The sequence below is a fragment of the Copadichromis virginalis genome, linkage group LG19, assembly GCF_057382275.1.
Source record: "Copadichromis virginalis isolate Kocher_CV1m ecotype Utaka linkage group LG19, C_Virginalis_male_GT1.1, whole genome shotgun sequence".
NCBI classification, from domain to species: Eukaryota; Metazoa; Chordata; class Actinopteri; order Cichliformes; family Cichlidae; genus Copadichromis; species Copadichromis virginalis.
Genome location: NC_140636.1, coordinates 8,498,778 through 8,511,965, shown reverse-complemented (window position 1 = coordinate 8,511,965; position 13,188 = coordinate 8,498,778). Strand labels below are relative to the sequence as shown.

Genomic DNA, 13,188 nt, shown 5'->3' with positions numbered 1-13,188 from the left:
TATACAATGTCCATTTGAACCAAACTTACATTTGCATAGTGTTAAACTTAACACCCATCGTACGTGTGTGTGTTTATTTATATATAAAAAAGATTTCTATCGGTTGTCTGTGATGGCTATCAGTGGTCAGGACCTCAAACCTCCCCAGATTTCCCTGTTGTCTACCTCATGGCGCTCCTGAATCATTTATCTCCTGCCTTCATCTCTTTATTTTCATATTGCTCGCTGTGTTTCTCTTTATCTCATCAGAGACATTCCTGTGTGGATGTTATTTTTGTGAAGTGCATGCTGCAATATTCTTCCTCTCAGTTTGGCCTCTGCAGATGGATGAGCTGATCATGTAAACAGATACTCAGATATCAGACAAGAGCAGAAAAATTAAGCAGGGTTTATATTGTGAAATATAAATGGAACAAAAAATGGATTTCTGTTCAATCAAATGATTGCAGGCATAAAATAAACTTTGGTCTCTGAGGAATATAGTGACACAACACAATAAGAAACATTTGGTGTGTTACGTATATTTTATTCGGTTTTTGCATGTTATATTTTGTCTGAGTGTCTCATACTGTTTTGAAAATAGTCCCATGCTGGTTTGAAAAACCATGCAGATCTGGTAGGAAACTGCTCAGAAGTACCCTGTAACCACCTTTAATAACCAGGTCTCTCTTGGAAATATCGGAAATATTTCTGACTATTATTTGCATAGGGGTGGGTTGGAAAGTTGCTTGCAGCTGCAACAGCGATTGTAGAGGGAAGCAGCTTAAACAGTCTTATCCACATGAAATTGGTCAATTTAATATGGAGAAGGGTATCTACTGGAACATGCGCTAATTTGGGCTAGCTGGAGATCAGTCGAGCTGCCAGTATCTTGGCTCAGTTTCACTTCATGTCCTGTCTAAACTAAAGTTATGGAAACGTATTAGTGAGGTTTCAAATAATTTTAAACATCAGCCTCTATGCCTAAACGTGGCAAAACAGTGAAAGCTACATTTTAAAAGCATCACAGACAAGACTCTGGCCATATAGGTCAAAAGTCTTTTGCCACCACAACACACCTACCTTCTGATGTGGACGTCTAGTTCTTTTGAAGTTGAAATTACCCTTTGTATTGTTTCAGGACTTACATAAGTAGTTTCTGATGGTTGAAATGGAATTGGGAGACGAAGCATCCTACCAACACATCTCTGCTTATAATACTGTCACCTGCAATTAAATCAGACAGTAAATCTGCTTGGCAACAGTTTGTCCTGTGACATGACTGATAGCCAGTTTGACCTCCAGTTGACCTGAAAGTTAAACCTCAGCCACTCAGTGACCTTCCCAGCGTGCTCTCTGCTTACATGCTCTTAAAATAGTCAGGCACACACGCCCTCTTGCTCTCTCTCTCTCTCTCACACACACACACACACAAACACACATATCTCCTCCTTTCAGCTGACAAGTTCTTTAAAAAGCCATCGACCCACCTCGCTGAACTTTACGACATGACACACACACATACACACGCACACCTCGCCTGCCGTGACAAGCTCTTTAAAACACCATCAAGTCACCCGGCTGAACTTTACGACACAGTTTCATTTCATGTTTATAAGACCCAAGCATCTCCATGCACACACACACACACACGTGCCCCGATCACAACAAGTGTTGCATTTACCTACTCAGCCGGTACATGATAAATATGTCTGTTTGAGTCAAGGTCAAACACACCTCCTTGTCCACTGACACACACACTCACACACACACACACATATTCTACACAGGCACAGCTGCAAACAGCAGACAGACATGAAGACATATTTGTCGTCCGTCAACATAATGCTTTCAAAGTTTGCGGAACAAATAAATTCCGTCTGCCTGGCTGCACCTCGCTTTCCCAGCAGCCGTCAGTGCTGACTTCATACACACAGTGGACAGATTTGTGTGCGTAAATATAGTAAATGTAGTGGGTTTTTTTTCTCACAAAAACATTTAGTGGATTTTCCTTTTTTCTCTTTTTCTCTGCTGACTAATAGCTGGAGTTACAAATGGTGACAACGTGCCTGTAGCACTGGTTTTCAGCAACTGTGATACATCAAAAGCTGACTTATATCAAAGGCTATAGTACTGTATATGCATGGTAATGTTTTTTCTCAGCCTCTCCTTTCTTACTTTTATGGTTCTGTATAGTCAAGATGATGGTCAGGAGAGCATGCATGAAACCGAATAAGCATTAAAGATAAAAATGGAATTGATGAAGTCATACAGAACCATGAAAGAATGAGTTTGGGTGAAGGTGTGTTGCAAAGCAGCTTGCAGCTGTGGGCAGGCCAAGGCAAGTTAAATACTGCTCTCTGTGTGACATTTGCCTGTTTGAAGTGTAGAAATCTATCACCTGAGGCATCAGCTGATGGGACTGGCATTGAGATAAGCTCTTTTATGAGGCCATCAGCTTGCACCTGTTTGAATTGACAGCATTCATGATTTAATTTAAGCTGTAAAGTGCTGTGCTGTACCTCAAATGCTATAAATAGAATGTGTTACAATGTTAAAAAATAATACTAAAAGTCAAAAAATCAATAAAATGCAACTTTTTAGAAAGGGAGTGATTACATACGTTGAAAAAGTACTGTATTTTGTCAACCTCTTCTTTCCATTTACTATTTGTTCCCCCTGATAAATAAATGACAAACAGTATGAAAATTATACTCTCTGCCAGATGACATCCATTTTTCATCTCTAGCCCTAAACAACTCCTCCTCCTCTAAAGTGTTTGTCCGCTATCCCTCCATCTCATCCCTCTTCTTCTCTTTACCCCCCCCCCCCCCCCCCACACACACACACACACAGACACTTTTTCTCTCACACTTTTTTTTTTTTTTAGCTCCAGCAAAAATTAATCACCTGTCTTCCTGTCTTTGTGCGTGTGCGTATGTGTGTGTTGCCGGCAGGAAGCCCACAGAGGTTTTTAGCAGCTGATTTATTGCCGAGTTAATTCATAACGGCGTCCGATGATGATGAGAGGCTGCAGGAAAGTATGGTCGTCACTGTTGTTGTTGAAGGGTGAGAGAGAGGGGGAAAGGGAGAGAATAAACAGAGTCATTCTTTGATATAAAGTAATAGGGTGGAAAGTGATAGAGGAAAAGTAATGAAAAGAAAGTTATGGAATAAACAGAGAGACAGATTGCAAGGTGCTTTAAAGTGTAGTTTTAATATGAAGAAAAGTAGAGAAAGAGGGAGGAAATGGGATTAGCAAAGAGGGTGATCTTTGTTGGTGTAGTTTCCTTCTTTCGTTCACTGAAGAAGACGTGACAGTTTAATGTGAAAGTGTTTAGATTTCCCTCCCCAGAAGAATGTGCAAATGCTAATTAGTGTGGAATCTTAGTTTATTTCCATTTACCATATCAAAAGGCAAACACCACTGAACCTACAAACTAGACCTACAACCATTAAGATCGACAAAATGTCTGCTGTGGTGCTACAAAAAAGTAAGCTACTGTGTCAGTCGCTATACCAGACAGTCACCATATTAGAACAGCTGTCTTTGGCACAGGCCAGAATCTGTTTGAACTGGAGAGAGGGGCCAGAGACAATCTTCTGTAAAAGTCTAACTTTGGAGTAAGGGCATTGCGCTACAGTAGTGTGGCGGAGGGGTGGTCCCTGGCGTAGCCTAGGGGAGGGGTGGAGCGGTGAGCTCAGGGGGGTGGTACCGGGAGGCAGGTGAGCCACAGGTCGTGGCGATTGTGCCATGAGTGTTTTCCTTCTGTGTGTCTATATAGTGACGGCAGAGTCGAGGGGGAGGCGGGCTGGACCGGGACGAGCTGTCACGGCGCATTGTTATTATAAATAAAAACGTGATCAAGAGCATAAACGGTGTGTGTGTGTGTGTGCGTCGCATACATCACAAGTAGCTTACCTGATATGGAAATAGGAATCAAAAGAAAATAAGAAATCAACAAGTCATAAAGTTAAGCGGTAAGAGCTAAGAGACTTTAAAATGGGTAATATATAACTGACAGACAGCCCCCAAGAAGTGACTTTAAACTGGTTATTATGAACAGTTGTTTTATTGTGAAGTGACTTCTAAAAGATAACCCCTCTGGTGGCTGTAGTAATTATAATAATGTAGGGAGGAGACTGGGGTCTACAAAAAAGGGAATTTTAACACAGGACACCAATTTTGCATTTTTTTCTTTCACTCATGGCTTTAATCAGAGAGCACAGAGTGTGCTGTAATTTCTTTTTGGTTACTCTGAGCTCACTGCTGCATGATTTCACACAGTCATGTAGCAAAGGAAGCAACCTAAGGGGTGTAACAAGCAAGAATAATGATAGTAATTGATAATATTCTTTTGTGATGGTCATGAATTTGTAAGCTTCTGTGCAACATTACTCTTGTATTGGTGAAGAGGTGTAAAGAGGTTTTTTGTGTCCTGTCTCCCTTCCCTCACCCCTAGGTAGATGGCTGGGCGATATGATCCCAAATTCATATCTCAATGTTTTTTTAGCTGGATGGCGATATACGATATATATCTCGATATTTTTTTAAAGCCAAAAGGTAAGAACAAAAAGAGAGTTCTTAGTCAAAGCTGTGTCCCAGATGTCACACAGGCACTTTTATTAACATACAGCGTAGATGTACATGAATAAATAAAAGAAAACAATGTTGTTTTTGTGCATAACAAAAAGCTCACAACTGTTCAGTCAAAATGTAAACTAACAGACGCTGAGGATAATAACAAAGACAGATTTCACAGCTGCTCTGTTCCCAAAAGTTCTACTGCGTGACCGACAGCCTGGAGTTTGAAATCCTCTTTGTAACCACATCTCTTACAGGTGCCATTTGTGGTCCATATACACACAATACGGTAATATTACGTTGAAGCACAGTACGTATCACTCCGCGAGGCTCCAGACCACGGTAGCCGTAATGCTCCGACAATCCATCAAGCGGTGCAGCTGCAAAGTCGTACTAAAACATTTTTTGACAGATTGCTAAGCGCTGTGTACCACATAAAATCAGTTCGCGGTCAGTAAGCACAACCAGAATTGATACATAAGGCGCACTGTCGATTTTTGAGAAAATGAAAGGATTTTAGGCCATGCAGTTCACAGGGGCTGTATGTCATTAGCGCGCTTAGCTCGCTAACACGTTGACGCCGTCCGTTGCCGTATCCATCGTGTCGTTGCCTGCAGGTGAAGCGATGGGGGAGGGGGAGTTGTGTTCAGTGAAGGAGAGAGGCGAGGCCGAGTAACGTTGCATAGAGACAAAAGTGGACGAAAGAGAGGCAAACTTGTGGCTCCACAAGTATAATTATAACGTAATATATATTATATCGATATAAACGATATTGTCACATCTTATATCTCGTATAAAAATATATTGATATTTTAAAAAACTCGATATATCGCCCAGTCCTACTTCCTACCCCTGAACCTGGTTCTCCTGGAGGTTTCTTCCTGTTAAAAGGGAGTTTTTCCTTCTCACTGTCACCAAGTGCTTGCTCATGCAGGGTTGTCAGATTGTTGGGGTTGTCTCTATGATTATATAGTGTTTACCTTACAGTATAAAGTGTCTTGAGGTGACTGTTGTTGTGATTTTGTGCAATAGAAATATAATATAAGTGACTTGAAATTAAAATGTCTCATCCTTTTCTTCAAGATAAAAAAAAAAAAAAAGGTTTAAAGCAGTGTTGGTGAAACTGGCCGTGGCGGACACGTGTTGTGTGTGTCTTCGAGTGCTCCTGTATCTGTAAAAGCATTATTTGAAGACCATTTTAAAACCACACCATATTTGTTACCATACTGTATCTATGGGCATAATTTATCATTTTTCTCTTATGAATGTTTATTAAGCTTTTTATTCCAGTAACACATGATTACCAGTGTTGGGCAACTATAATTAATTATAGTTATCAAAAAAGTAACTGAGTTAGTAACTGAGTTACAATATTCTAAAAGTAATTATTTACTTGAGCAGTAACTATTGCGTTACTTTAAAAAAACGTTTAACCCTCTGGGGTCCAGCGTGTAATTGGCCATTTTTAACTACTTTTGATGTTTCCTCTACATTTCACCTTTAAAAACAGTTTATTTGCCTTGTTTGGTATCATCCTTTTCAGCACAACCTCACGTGTCTGAATTTACAGTTATGTTTTCATTTTGACATACTGCATTAACACAATTGATCTAAAATCAGACAAAAAACATAAAATCAGAGTAGAAAAAGTTATATTTTTCACTGTAACAACCACTAAACATGTTTAATGAATCATATTTCATAACTTTAAATGCAAATATAAATGGTCAATTTTAAAATCCTGTGCACAAGTTTTGCAAACAACAAACTTATTTGCATCAATTTACCTTTTACCTTGATTTTTTTAATAACCATTTCAAACTATTTACAGAACAATCAGCTGTTCTTTATTCAATAAGATGCCACACAAATTATTTGTGCCACTCCAAAAAAATAATTTCTGTCCACTATAAAGGAGAACATCACAGCCTGATACCTGCAGGTCTGACAGCAGCAGGTGTATCACTCCTGTTTCTACCTGGAGACAGCAGTCAGCTCATTGTTCTGACACACAACACAAAACTATCCACAACACTACACACTAACTACACAAGACAACACATTAGGTACACACTCCAAACACGCTAAACGTCACAAACGTCACTCCTAACACTTCCCCTGTTTTTTTTTTGTTTGTTTGGGGTTTTTTGCTCATAAGCAGAGAGTGCTCGCTGCGCTGTCCTTAGACAGTAAACGTGACGAAACTATTGAGGAAAAAATGCCGCGTATATATTGTTTATCATGACTCTGGTTTTACGTGGCCTATCAACACAATTTAAAAACTGGTATATATCACCTTGTTGCTTTGTCTTTAAGTGGTCATATGATTGGCTTACCTCGACTACTTTATTCTTCCTCAGTCAAACAGCCGCACTCATGTGATTGTTTTGCTCTCTTAGCTCCAGGTGTTGTGCTAGACAGTGATCGTGATTGCCGTCTGCGGGAGCGCGCGCCGCTGCTTAAAGCTGTAGCGTCCAGATTACTTACAGCTATTTCCGTGCAGCTGATATAAAATGCGGTAAGCTGAACACAGCTCCAACTGTCTGTTTGTTGAAAAATAGTAACAGACCGCATTTTCTTGTTAGTAACTGTAACAGCGTTGTAACGATAGGAATAGTAATTAGTTAGATTACTCGTTACTGAAAAAAGTAACGCCGTTACTTGTAATGCCGTTATTCCCATCACCGATGATTACTGAAAATCACGTTCTGCACAACCCTTTTATGTGATCAGATTTCTTTTAACTTTTTTTTTTTTTACTCCTTACAGGCTGCAGGCTCTGAGGAAGGAGAAGTCACGGGACGCGGCAAGGTCGCGTCGGGGAAAAGAGAACTTTGAGTTTTATGAACTGGCCAAGATGCTGCCACTGCCAGGTGCCATCACCAGCCAGCTGGACAAGGCCTCCATCATCCGGCTCACCATCAGCTATCTGAAGATGAGGGATTTCGCCAACCAGGGAGACCCACCGTGGAACCTGCGAATTGAGGGACCTCCGCCCAACACCTCGGTCAAAGGTAGAATACACATTGGAAACGTGTGGTTCTGTGTATTTAAAAAAAAAAAATCATTAAGAACCAAGAAAAGCTTGTTTAAGGAATAAAACATCTGAAATATAAAAACTCAAATTAAAAATGTTCTTTGTAGTGTAGTTGGTTCGTGTCCTAGCACAAGTATATATATATTTTTTTTCTTTTGCTTGTTGATTATTTGAATCATGGTAACTTATAAGCCACACCTGCAGAGACTTAGCCAACATCTCAGACCACTGAGCTGCTGCTAACTGACACACTGATTATTTGTTTCTGATGCATCAAAGCCTGAGAAGAACTTTTCAGTTGAACACTTGGTCACATCAAATCATAATTAAGCTCAGACATACAAATATATGCAAGGCAATGAAATTACAGGTTACCACTACATCCATAGTCAGCCTCACGAGTAAAAAAGTATTTACCCTCTGGGCAGCTGGTTCCTACTAATGGAAAACATTACTAATTGATTCCTCTCTCTCCATACCTAAACAACAGATTAGACTGCATTTTGTAAAAGGTCAACCTTAGCACACGTATGCTGCATTGCAGCCATAGGTTACATATTAACAAAAAGGGATGTGGTTCCTGTGTCTGAAAAGTTAAACCTATGCTAAAGTCTACTAAACTGGATAAGGATTTTTTCTCTCTCACTATGAATAAGCCTGTGGTTCCGTTTTTTCACCATTCATGCATACTGGAATAGGTTTGATTATGCTTTTTTTCTTTCTTCCAACTTTGTTTTTCACAGATGAAGAAAAATTGGTTGCGTTCTTAAGAACTGTTGACTGCAAATGACTAGTGTAGCTTTAGCAACTCACAACTTCAGATTTTCTGTCGAAATGGACGTTTAATATGTGATTATAGCTGATTTAGTGAACAGAAAAGGGTTTGAAACTGGCTTGATTCACCGTGTTGTACCGAAACAGTTGTCTGGCAAGAAAATCAGAACCTGTGTGAGAACAGATGTAACTTGAGTTCAGTTAGCTGCAAATGATGCGCAAGCTAAATACAAAGTGGTGACATTGTTTATTGGAAATAAAATTAATCCTCAGGAGAATGCAAGTCCAGATTGCACTGGCTTGACATAATCTAGAGGTGGTTTGCCACTTCATTAGGGAATGCTGGGACCCTGTTGTAATTAAATGTGCTATATAAATAAATAAACTATAACTATAAATATAACTGTGTTATACTGTCCTAAAAACCACCATAGAGTGGTAGAATGGTACAGCCCAACTCTGGACAGAATAAATCCTTGTTTCATTCTAGACATTTGACCCACTGTGTCGGCAAAACCGAAACACTGCCTACTTAGCTGACTGAAGCAGCGCCTGTGTAAAATGTAAATATTGCGGATGAGATGAGAGTAGACCTGACTGCTGGATGTGAAAGACGCTAAGTTTAACTTTGTGTGTTAAAGAACTGTTTGATATAAACTTCTTTTTTCTTTTTACTTCATTTGTTATGATTTTGGCACTTGTGATTTTTCACTGACTGCGGCAAAAGTGCTTTTCTTACCCCTGTGTATTATATCTAATGGTCAGCAGGGAAAGTCCAGTTGTATAGTCAGCTCTCTTGACCCGTACTTTCACTAAACGCTTTCCTGATGTGTTTATTGCCTCAGTTGATGGTTTAAAGTTATACTGGATGCAAAACGATGATTATTTTGTACATTTAGGTTCTTCATTAAAGTCAAAAGGGAGGATAAAGCACAGTATACCTTTGGGAGGGCCTAGCTTGTATTTAAAAAATGCTCACTTCAAAACATCAAAAATATAACTTTGTAAACTGGTGGGTGACTTCATGGTTATTACATCCATTTTTTTTAGTTTACAGTCAATAATTCCAGCTTTAAATGATTTAAACCGGGAGTGTCCAACTCCAGGCCTCAAGGGCCGCTGTCCTGCAGTTTTTAGATATCACCCTGGGTCAACACATCTGAATCAAATGATTAGTTCATTATCAGGCCTCTGGAGAACTCATTTAGCCGTTTAAGTCTGTGTTAGCTGTGTTGGATCAAAAACCTGCAGGACACTGGCCCTTGAGACCTGGAGTTGGAAACCCCTGAATTAAGCACTCATAGATGAGTTTCAACTTTTTATGGATTCCATCAAAAAATATTGCAGTTTTGTTAAAACTTTTAAATTAAAAGTGAGAAAGATTCTTTCTGAATAGATAAAGTTACAAACACCTAGCTTTATCAGAGATACCTTTGATAAAGGCATCTTTTAAATTTCTCTGACAATCCCAGTGAAGTTATTCACAAATTACTTTTTTGGTAATGAAAATTCGCATTAAGTTTGTTCTCATATGGAGAAAAAATATATAAAGCTTTCAATATTGTTTCACCAGTTTCTTCTTTTTTCCCCTGTGCTAATTTCAGCACAAAGCCTTTTTAAGTTTTTTTCTTGTCTTTCTGATCCTCACTACATTTTTTATTACCCTTGGACATTGTATGTCATTTAAAGTTAAAACATAATTTTGAAGTTTTTGCATAATAACAGTTTTTTTGATTGATTGATTGATTTTTGACCCAGATTACCTCTTTTCACCCAAAAAGCTGCCAGTGCAAGCGGAGCCATAGCAACAGCTTTACTGCCCAATTTAGTTTCCACAAAAGCTCATCTTTGTGTCTTCAAACGAACATTTTTATTCAAATGAAAGTGAACACGCAAACATAGGCGTATCAGGCTTACAGCTAGCAGCATTGCAGCGACTGTGTGGCTCTTTAAACTGCTATCAAACAACTTGCAAAAGCTGCAGAAACGCACCACGGTCTCTCTCTCTGTCACACACACACACACACACTCACTCACACACGGCTAGCTTCAGCGCTAAGTGATTTTTCTGTGAAGGGAACATTAAGCTTTGATGAATTTCTGCCTGGAGTACCAGAGTGTACACAGCACTTGTGAATCTAAGTGGAATTTGCCTTTGAAATGGCCCCTTTGTGCGACGCACTTAAAGGAGAAGAGGAGCGTTTGCTTTTAAAGGGGACATTTGGGCTTGTAGGAATGACCCAAAGATGAAAGCAAATTGTCTGAAATTTCTAGGGGCGACAGTGCGTTTCACTGTTTGTGTGTGCTGTAAGAACTACAGTACAACCATATTTACCTGAGAACAAGAGTACACGCAGAGCGAGACTGTAGTTGAGTGTGAGTGAATAAAGGTAAGGTGTATGTATGGGTGTTTCTACACATGAGCACGTCTAATGTGTGTGCTCACACATGCCCTCTCCGCACAACAGCAGATGGCATCATTGTCGGCAGCGCTTTGAAGAGGCGCATGCATTTTAATGAACAGAACCAAAACGTATACACCAGATAATGTGTGCATGTGTGTGAGTGTGTGCTGGGTTGTTTTGGAGCTCTCAGGGCTGTGTGTTGTATACTTCCTGTAACACAGCCCTGCAAAAGACAGCATCATACTAAATCACATTTAACACGTGTGTGGAGGTACAAATATTATATGAACAACCCTTAATCCTCCGTTTGACTTCTTGTTATTTATTCATTTATTTTCAGAACCTTAACTTTGTGATTGCCTCTGTGTGATATTTTCAGGAAACCCTGTCCAAAATAGATTTCTAGACTGTTTTTGTTCATTTATATTAATTCTGACTGGCCACACTGGCCGTTATAAGGGACACAATTATCCAACCAACTGAGAAAACTGCTCACAGTCTCATTATTACACAGATAAAATCAAACCTGACAATGTGGATGTCCTAGAAATAAAACATCAACAAATCCTCAGTGTGAAGGTCAAAAACACAAAACAGACTTTGCTTAAATAGAAGTGCAAAGTGAGGTTTTTATGTCCATACGCACACACAGCAATTCAATCAGACTGTCCCTCTTGTGCACACAACATATACAGTACATGATATGCTTCTCTCTCTGCAAGGTTGTATGTGCGTGTTTAGGTTGTCTTTACTCTCTCTCCTATTGACTGACACTAATGAATGAATATCCTTCTCTAGAAGACTGTGTGCGAGTGTGTATGTGCATCCATGCCTATGTGACTTTTTACTTTGTAATTGTTTTGTGTGTTGCAGCCTATGTGTGTGCGTGCGTGCGCGTCTGTGTATTTGTGTGTTTCGCAGTGTTTGGAACAGCAGAGAATTATTGATTTTGGCCTCTGTGTAGCTGCTCTGCATTGGTTCAGGTAATGAAGATCGTTCTGTGTATGTGTGAGTCTGTGTGTGTGTGTGTGTGTGTGTGTGTAGTATTCCTACTTATGACTCCATACTCTTTCTGTTTTTCCATCTGACAATATCCTCATTTGTTGTTTTTCCCTCCTTGGTTTTAGTTTTTCTCTGTCTTCCTCTCTCTTTTTCCTCTAATTTCTTTCACTTTAGCACTTTTTCTTTTCTCTTCCCCCTCCCCATCCTGTACACATCTCTGTTTCTTCCTTTTTAATATTTCTTTTCAAAAGGAAGAAGGAAAATTAGATATGATTTCTGATCACATGATTTTGATATGTGTGCTTGCATTGTGCATTCCTTTTTTATCCTTTCTCCTCTCATTTCCATTTCCTTTCCCCAACTTATATTTCTCCTCTTTTCAGTTAAATTCAGTTTTTCTTCTAACTTCTTTTCCATTTGTCGTGTTTGTTGTCTTTCTTGTTTTGTTCATTCTCACCTCATGTTGTGTCCTTCCCTTTCTTCCCCTCTACTTCCTATCCTTTCCCCTTTTCCCCTCACACCACCTTCCCGTTTCCTTACCTTTTCCTCTTCGTCTTTTCCTTTATTTTGGTTCATGCACTATATTAAATCCTCTTTCGCTTTCTCCTCCTCAGTTGATTCTCCTTTCCCACTCCTAACGCTTCACTTTCTTAACCTCCGTTTGACTTTTTTCTATTTCCTTCTCCCCATTCTCCATTTCCTCCATCCTCTCATCCACTTCCTGTAATCACCTTTCTTCCACTCCTTCCTTATCCTCCTCCACCCTTGCACTTCATGCCCCTGTACACCTTCCCCTCCTCCCCCATTGACCTTTGCAGTAATTGACCCATCAGTTGCTCTTCTACAGTTTAGTGTGGGAGGTTTTGACTTCCTGTCAGTAAGAGTCTCCACATCTGCTACAGGACTCCACACAAACAACCGTGACCTTTGGAGCATCCTGACACCCAGCCCATTTTGTGTGTGTGCGTGTGTGTAAAAACGATTGACCGCTCACTATTTAAGTGCGTAGGTGAATGTCGGTCGTTGTGTTTATGTGTGAATTTATGGTGGTGTTTGTGGTTGCATATGCAGGTACAGTATCTGTGTCCGGTAGTGTGTATGAAAAGCTTTGAGGGTCTCTGTTTCTGTCTGACAGTCTGGTGTTTGTGCGTGCGTCTGTGCGTGCCTGTGTGTGTGACCCCCTTCGACACCTGGCTATTCATTATGCATGCAGAGAGCAGCAGACACCAAAATGCCACACTTCATGAGCCAGTCTAAAAATCAAGACACACACACTCACTGTACTCCACTCACAAACAAACAATATACGCACTAATCCAAACACACACACAAGTTTTGCACATACTTTTTTCTGACAATATTCAGAGAAATACACATATAAGGATATTAAGAAAACACACAGGTAC

The 13,188-nt window shown here is 39.8% G+C and overlaps 1 protein-coding gene across 2 annotated transcripts in view; it reads left to right on the top strand.

The window, feature by feature from the left end:
- The window catches only part of npas3 (neuronal PAS domain protein 3), a 363,595-nt gene that overhangs the window by 141,445 nt on the left and 208,962 nt on the right, over window positions 1-13,188 (top strand). For both annotated transcript variants that reach the window (XM_085441080.1, XM_085441081.1), the window contains exon 3: window positions 7,334-7,578. In XM_085441080.1, coding sequence (XP_085297206.1) covers window positions 7,334-7,578 — 245 coding nt within the window. The remainder of the gene's footprint in view (window positions 1-7,333; window positions 7,579-13,188) is intronic.